The sequence below is a fragment of the Pseudorca crassidens genome, chromosome 19, assembly GCF_039906515.1.
Source record: "Pseudorca crassidens isolate mPseCra1 chromosome 19, mPseCra1.hap1, whole genome shotgun sequence".
Taxonomy (NCBI): Eukaryota; Metazoa; Chordata; class Mammalia; order Artiodactyla; family Delphinidae; genus Pseudorca; species Pseudorca crassidens.
The window spans coordinates 47,759,800-47,767,595 of record NC_090314.1 but is presented as its reverse complement, the minus strand read 5'-3'; the positions used below and the strand labels follow the sequence as shown (position 1 = coordinate 47,767,595).

The 7,796-nt window shown below is 56.8% G+C and overlaps 1 protein-coding gene and 1 long non-coding RNA gene across 3 annotated transcripts in view; one reads left to right on the top strand and one right to left on the bottom strand.

Moving 5' to 3' along the window:
* LOC137212149 (uncharacterized) overlaps positions 1-6,085 on the top strand; it is a 9,014-nt gene extending 2,929 nt beyond the window's left edge. Inside the window, exons 2-3 of the long non-coding RNA XR_010937377.1 lie at positions 1,578-1,665; positions 3,918-6,085. This is a non-coding gene — a long non-coding RNA (uncharacterized lncRNA). The remainder of the gene's footprint in view (positions 1-1,577; positions 1,666-3,917) is intronic.
* Positions 1-7,485, bottom strand: part of WNT3 (Wnt family member 3) — a 48,221-nt gene extending 40,736 nt beyond the window's left edge. Inside the window, exon 1 of one of the 2 annotated variants that reach the window (XM_067715937.1) lies at positions 7,240-7,485. In XM_067715937.1, the coding sequence (XP_067572038.1) occupies positions 7,240-7,319 (80 nt within the window). In that variant the 5' untranslated portion in view covers positions 7,320-7,485. The remainder of the gene's footprint in view (positions 1-7,239) is intronic. The other variant, XM_067715938.1, reaches the window with a different exon arrangement.
* Between the last annotated feature and the right edge of the window lie 311 nt (positions 7,486-7,796).

Here is a 7,796-nt window from a genome sequence, read left to right as displayed (position 1 = left end):
CCAACTCCTCCCGGCTGTGCACGCTAAACAGACTCCATCGGCCTGGGCTTCCCTACCCCCTGCCCCCGACACACACCTTGCTGGCCTCAAGAACTAGAGGCGGAGTTTGGGGGTTTCAAAGCTGTGATGGAGGCTGCATGGGAACTGAGGAACAGTGGAGAGATGTCAGGCTGGTTGCCGCACGGGTCAGTGTTCATAGAGGGAACCCAGACATCACCACAGCCGGTAACCGACAGAACGGGGACTGCTTGTTAGCGGCACAGAAGTGATTTTAGCTTTAGCAGTTGAATTGTGGCAACTCCCTGAGACATTAGTTTAATGTGAGGATAAGAAAGTTTCTCTCCCTCCGATGCAAGGCTGACCCTGCCTGGAGAACCTTCTGGATCTAAGGCGGCCACTGTGCCACGTACCACAGGTTGCCTAACGCCGAAGAACTGGGTTTCAGTCTCTGAGCACAGAGCCAGATCCCCAGCCCCCAGCCCACTGAGAACCAAGCAACAGAAATGAAGCCAACTTGAAGGAAGAACCCTGAAGCAGCTGTAGGATAGGCCACTGGGGGGAAAGTATGGGGTTGCACCCTCAGGAAGATTCTAGAAACCCTCTGCCCAGGTGGGTTAGCTATTCACCTGCCCAGGAGCAGGGAGGAGACCAAGTGATCTCCAGCCCCCTCTGCATCCCAGACTCCCCTGCAGGAGTCCCAGGAGCTGGGACTCCGGCCTCTTCCCTTTTTCTCCACCCCCTTGACCCCCAGAAGCTCTTCCTGCCCCCCGGCCTAGTCTCTCTTGAGAACAGGGAATTCCCTCTCTAGCAGCATGAGACCAAGGGACCCTGCTTGGAGTTGGGGCAGCTACAGGGACAAGATCTGGAGGGGGAGGGAGTAGAAGGTGCTCCCCTGCTGCTGCCCCACTCATACCTCCACCCCCCAAAGAATGTAATTAAGCAGCAGGCCTCTGCCAGGAGCCAAGCTTTCTGCCTTCCGTCTATAAATCACCTTCTGAATCATCTCTCAGCTCCTGGAGGAGTAACTTCTGCTCGGGCTGCTCCAGGCGGCCCCAGTGCCACTCCCCCCCTCCCAACCCCCCTGCCGTGAACCTGCCTCCCCTACCCCTCCCTGGCCTAGCCCAAGGTGGCTCAGCTGGAAATGGCAGTGGCTGCAAGAGTCCAGCAAACTGTAGGATGGGAGGAGGGTTAGGGGAGACTACAGTGCCCTCTCTACCCACCCCTTTCCTGGGCAGGCAAACAGCTGAGCTTAGGTTAGCCCAGCCTAACTTCCTCAGGTTAAGTATAAAGCCACAGGCTCATGGTCACCAGTACCAAGTATAACAGGGCAAGCTGCCTCTGAGGATAAGGAGAAAACAGAGCCACGTGGGGCCAACCTGGGAGGACTTCTTGGAAGAGGCAAGTTTAGATCCAGGACTTAAAGGAGTCAAAATAGCTTGTGCACAGGGGGTGAAAATAATATGTATATAGTACTTCCGGTATGCCGGGCATTATTTAGGGAGCTTTATGTGTACTCACTCATTTAATCTTCACAACAGCCCTGTGAGGTAGAAACAGTCACTGTTCTCATTTTACAGATGGGGAAACTGAGGCTCGGAGAGGTGAACTTGCCCTAGGTTACCCAGCGTGTGAACGTGAACGTAGGCAGCCTGGCTCCAGAGGAACGTGAGTGTTTGGGGGAAATGAGGTTTGGGGGTGCAAGCAGGCAGGCTTGGCAGTAGTGGGGCAGCCAGCTTTGGGATGTAGGTCAGATGGGGCTGCAGAACGAAAGGGCTGGGCTGCTTAAGGCAGGCTCTGACTGTCTGAATGGCGAGGGAGGGTTGGGGGAGATAGGCTCCCGGGGGTAGTGGCACTGGGGCCACCTGGAGCTCCCTGCTTCACGGCCGTGAATCAGCTCCCTGTCATAGCCCTGTAGACTCCAAGAGGCAGAAGGCATCCCTCAGGCTGCTCAAGAAAAATGAAGCCCAGAGGGAGGACAGGGCTTAAAGCACAGAAGAGGAAAGGGACTCTTCCTGGGTCACACAGCCAGTCACTGGTAAACGCCACACCCAGACACAGGTCCCTCCATTCAAGCTCTACCCACTTCCTGGCACCCAAGTAACATGAACGTGTAGCTGTAGCATCAGGATGGCACTAACCTGTGAGGAAGGGGTCAGGCTAACCTCCTCCCCCAGCTAGGGACAGGGAGTAGAGACTGTCCTTTCCCCCTTTGGTGGCTTTAGAAGGATCCTGTGGCTCATGGCAGGGTGGGCAGAAAAGGCTAGAAGACCAGGTCCTCCTCAACCCCTGGGCTGACCACATTCTGAAGCCAGAAAGGTCTTGTTTTTTCCCACGCTCCCTGGAAGCGTCCGATAGCTACATCCTCTGAGAAGAGTCACCTCTCCTGCCCCAACCCCAAGCTCCTTGTCTCCTGCCCAGACCCAGGAGAGAGCTATTCAAAGTCTAGAGAAAACCCCAAGCTCATAGCTCCCTTCGCCCGCTTGGGCCATAACACCTTCTCCATCCTACATCTGCCTGAGTACCATTCAGGTTTGTTAGCATTAAGTTCTGTAGTGGGAAGGATGAGAGATACCTGCTTGGCTGCGTCTATTCTTTGGGGATTTCTACCTAGGGCCCTCTCTGTCTGCCTCAGTTTCTCCACCTGCACCAGGGATTGAGCAAGCACCTAGATGCCACAGGGTGTGGGTGCTGGCAGGGCCTGGCCGGGTTTGCCACTGGGAAAGCTGCAGGAAGGGAGGGGAGCGTGCCCACTAAAGGACTTGGCACTGCAGTCCAGCTCCTGCCTCTCTTGACCTCCCCGCAAAAGTTCTTTCCACCAGGCAGCTGTCCTAGGCCCTCCCCAGACCAGAGCCCCTCAGGATACCTGGGGTGAGGGAGATGCTCAGGGCCCAGATACTACCCATCCCTCACCTCATGGCCACAGAGCTGTTGATAAAATGCTCTGAGATTCTGGGAGAATTTTCCCCGACTGCTACCCCTTCCCACCCCCCATACCTTCCCCCCCACATATTAAAGCAGGTTCTTCCAAGAACATAACTCAGCTCCAGGCTCCTGGTATTAGAGTAACATTTGACCTGCGTTTTGTCGTTGTTTGTTTGTTTGGTTTGTTTTTGGTTTTGTTTTTTAGGGGAAATGTGGTCCCATCAGAAGACAAACAGATCAGTAACCAATTTTGCTCCCTTTGGACAGCAAGCCCCGCCCACAATGGGGGTTGGGGTGGGCAGGAGGGCTGTTAACTCACTTCCAAGAGACCTGGATTAATTTCCCCACCACATCCCCCCAGGGTAAGGCCTGCCCTGGAAGGGAGAGACCACCCGGTTAAAGCCTGGCCATCCGATCTGGTATCTGCCCATCTGTCTGTCTGTCTGTCTGTGGGATCAACAGCCTCCAGCCAGCTCAGCTCCTCGCCAGCCCCAGCCCCAGCCAGCTGTAATTCCTGCCTGTTACAAGTGTTAACACCTGGCCTGGGGCCTTCCTCCCCCGCAGTCTCCAGGTGCCTCCCTGGGCCCAGCCCACTGACCCCCACGGGGTTTGACTGAACATGTTCACAAGCCTCTGAAAGGCGGGTGGAGGTGGTAGTGGGTGGGGGAGGCAGCGGGACATCGGACAGATGGGGAAACTGAGGCAGGGCTTAGGGCAAGTGCTCGAGTGGGGAAATGGCTCCCAGGATGGCGGAGAGAGAACTCAGCTGTTATTGCCCAGCTCACTGCCCTTGACTTCTGCGGAGCACTTTCACCCAAGCTGTGAAGCAGGGGCAGGCTGGTGATTCCTGAGTAAGGAAACAGAGACCCAGAGGGAGGTGTCCCACAGAGGTGGGCTCCCGACCCCCAGCACAGGCCCCTTCCATCAGGGCCTCTGCCTCCGGAATGCAGCAGTACTAGGCTGGGCCCTAATAAGATCGTTCATTTTTCCCCCAGGAAGGAAAAGAAAGACAAGTTCCTCTACCAGGCGCTAACTGGGACTGACAAGAAGAATTATAGAAATCAATGCTGCTGCCACTGCTTCCTGTCCCAGCTCCGCCACTACCTGGCTGCGAGGCCCTGGAACGTGTCTCTTCCTTCCATGAGCCTCTGTCTGAGGCCCCTTGTAGCTCAGGCTTCTGGTCTACCTTCTCTCAGGGCTGGGGCCTGAGCAGCACAGAACGCTTGGGATGGGGGTGCCCTCCTTGAGGGGTGATGGGGGCAGAAATCCCGGCTGAACTATTTCCCCCAAAAGTCTCTCCTAGGGAATGTGTGAGCTGGGAGGGCCAAAGAGCGCAGGCCGTGATGGGCTAAAGAACTGGTATCTGGCTGCCCTGGGGGCAGAGCAGGAATAGGAATCTGAGGCCCCTCTACTCTACTGTCACTGTCCCAGCCCTGGCCCCCTGCCCCGGCCCTGAGAACATGACACCCACCACCCTAGCTCCAAGCCCAAAGACAAACGGTGTAAGAGGGGAGGGCTGGTGACCACAGTCCTCAGACAGACAGGATGAGCTTGTGCCAAAGAAGGCTCTGCACCGTCCGCCTTCTCCATGCTGCCCAGCCCTGGATCCCAGGTCACTATGGCCCTTGCAGCTTCCTCATTAGACCCTTGTCTGTGTCTGCTGGACTGTCCCTCCAGGACCATGGACGCCCACCAAGCACCCAAGTTTGGGATGTCGTTCACACTTACAAGTCATATGTCTGCGAACCTATCCATAGCCATGGGCCCAGCCATGGTCACTAGCACTTGAGGACAGGGTCACAGGCAAACTCAGACATAGCCCTCGCCACACTCATACTCACAATCAGCTCATGGCCATGAACACTGATATCCATGCACAGAGACATCTGTGGAGCTCTCCCCTCATACAATCATGAAGACACGTGCACGCATGCAGACGCGCGCGCGCATGCAGACGCACGCGCACACACACACACCGCTCACATGCCTGGTCATGAACATAGTCATGTGGTGTCATAAGCAGACACAGGTGCTGACCTTTACATGGGCATAGATACTTCTAGACTTTCTCTGTCTCATACACACACGCTCACATAGAATCAACCACTTGCTGACACTTGTGTGCAGATACACAGTACACCCTGTCACGGGCCATGGGACCCTCAGGCACGTCTCACACAAGTTCGCGTCCACAGTCATCCAGTTGCAGGTACAGACACTCCTTCACACAGAGGCACACTAGTGTACAGATGACACTCCTTAGGGTCAGAGACCTACACACACACACACACACACACACACACACACACACAGCTCAGACAAAGCAGCATCCCTGTCCCCGCCAACCCCAAACAAGCCATGTGTCCAGCGTTATGTTAGGGCCAATGTCCTGGCTTTCCAGGTTTTTCCAACATCTTCCTATTGGGTGGTCCCTATCGGGATGCTCCCCAATACACCATTACACAGCAGACCCCCCAGCCACCAGCACTGACCCCGGAAGTGCTCTTGTCCAGTTCATAGGATAGGGGAAGCTGGTCTTCCCCCCTTGGTTCCTGCAGCCTATGGGGCTCCAAGCCCTCTCTTCCCACCCTCCCCGCCCACCCCCAAGGTCCCTGTGAAAGAAGAGAACAGCATGGCCTTGGGCAGGGGATGGGAAGAGGGTCGGGAAGGGCCAGGGGGGCAGGATTGGTTTCTGCAGCAGCCTTCCTCGCAACTGGCAAAGTCCCCAACCTGGCATCCCTGGCTGCCCCGGCCACCCTGGGGACTTCTTTATGTACAGGAGGCCTCAGGCCAGCCCATCGCCACGGGGAAGGAAGGGCTGGGCAGAAGAAAGACCTCCCCTTGGATGTCTGTCCTGGGAGCAACTCTCAGTACCCTCTAAATGGAGACCCTTGGCCATACCCTGCTCTTATTCCCATCCTGACCCCCCCAAACACCCAGACACAAATGCTGCCACCCCCAAACAGCTGCAGGCAGACTCGGGGTGTGGCCCCAAATCTCCTTGCTCTGCTCCCCCTATCCCAAGCTGGGCAAAGGGTGGTTAAGGGAAAGGGGGACACGCAGGTGGCACTCCTCTCTGACTTTCATTCCAGGGCCACAGTCCCTCTGCTAACTCACAGATCCCAAATTCTTCCTCCTCACCTTCCACACCCCCCCCCAACCCCCTGGCCGAGCCTCTCCCACATCCAGGAGGGGAAGATTCTTTAATTAAAGTTTTCCGGAATGCAGGGGGCTGGAGACTGAGGAGAGGCGGGGTGTAATTTAGAGAACTGGTTTCAGTGTGTCTTTCCCCTCTGGCCTCTGGGACCTGCTGGGTGTCGATGAGGCCGCTTGGAAAACAAGGGGACTCCCTGGAACTGGGGCTCCCAAAGGGCTGTTTACTCCACGGCCAGTTCCCCCACACACGCACAGCCCCCCACCCGGCCCCCGCCAAAACACCGCGCCTGGTTTCCCAGCCTTATTTACTAAAAATGTCTTTTGTATCCACATTTCTCGGGGACCGGGATCCTCCTCTCCCTCTCTCCCTTTCTCCTCGGTCCTCGGGTTTTTCCAAAAGGAACGAATTTGACATGGAGAATTGGGTTTTTGGTCAAAGAACAAACCCACCCCCTCCCAAACAACTACATTTTCAAGAAGCCCCGCTTTTGCCAGGATGGACAAGCAAGAAATGAATTAAATCTGAATTCAATGGCATCTCGGATCAGCAAATACCATATTCACTTCTGAGGCTCCAGATTCATCTAGAGCAGAGTGGGGAGAATCTGATGAAATCCACCCCCCACCCCCCTGCCCTGGGGGATCCCTGAAGCGACTGGGGTCTAAAATCTGAAGGCACAGGGGGGTTATTGTGGGGAAATCTCCTGAGGGAGGCGCCGGAGGAGGTGAGGGTGGCAATGAAGGAACAGGATGATTTTGCCCATGAAGACCCCAAAATGGAGAAGAGGAGTGGCTGGGCCCCAGGGACATCGCTGGATTTCCAGAAAGCCAACTGCAAGCAAATGGAGGGTCTTCGGGGCCCCCAGACTGGGACGGGTGGAGGGTTAGGATCTAAGAATAAGAGACATTCTGAGACGGGGAAAGTCCTCCAGCCTCTGCAGCGAGTAGCAGGGAAAATGGTGATTATCAGAGAAACCAGGAGTTGGATTCTGAAGGCGACACCAGCAGAAAATCCAGGGAGGTGGGCGAGTCGGGGTGCTGGAGGGAGGTAAGAAGAAAGGAGCCCCAGCCCTGCCGCAGCCCACCCCCAGCTAGCGCCCCCCACCTCCCTGGGGCTCCGCGGAGAAATCTGGCCGCGGGCAGATAAGAGGCGAGTCTTACCACCAAATTGGGTAGCCGGCGAGGACCCTGGTGCCACAGAGCAGGAGGCCGAGGAGCAGCCCGAGCAGGTGGGGCTCCATTAGAAGCGGCGCCGAGGAGGAAGTTTGCCCGCGACCATGAAGAGGGGGAGCGACGCCCCCAATAGTTGGAACAAAGTCCACTTGAGATTGGAAATGACTTTCGGGCTTGTCAGAAGCGCACCTCCACCCGCAGCTGCCCCCCTCCCGAGCCCAGCGCGGAGCAGCCGGGTTTGAGGATGTCAGCGAGCAGCCAATCAGCGCCCGCGGCCTAAGGTAAGAGATGAGTCTGTAGTTCAGCCTGTCAATCACGCGCCCCTCCCGCCCGGCCCACGAGTCGGGCTCTGGGAAGGGCATCGCCCAGCAAACTTGGGCAAAGCCCGCACCCCGGACACAGTGGGAACTTGGGGGGACACGGCACGTTGGACCCTCTGCTGGCGCGGGACCGCCGCGGCCCCCCGCCAGCCAGGTTTAGGGAGCCGGGGCTGTGACTGGGGCGTTCACGTGGTGCCAGGTTGGCGTGGGTATTGATGGGTGGCT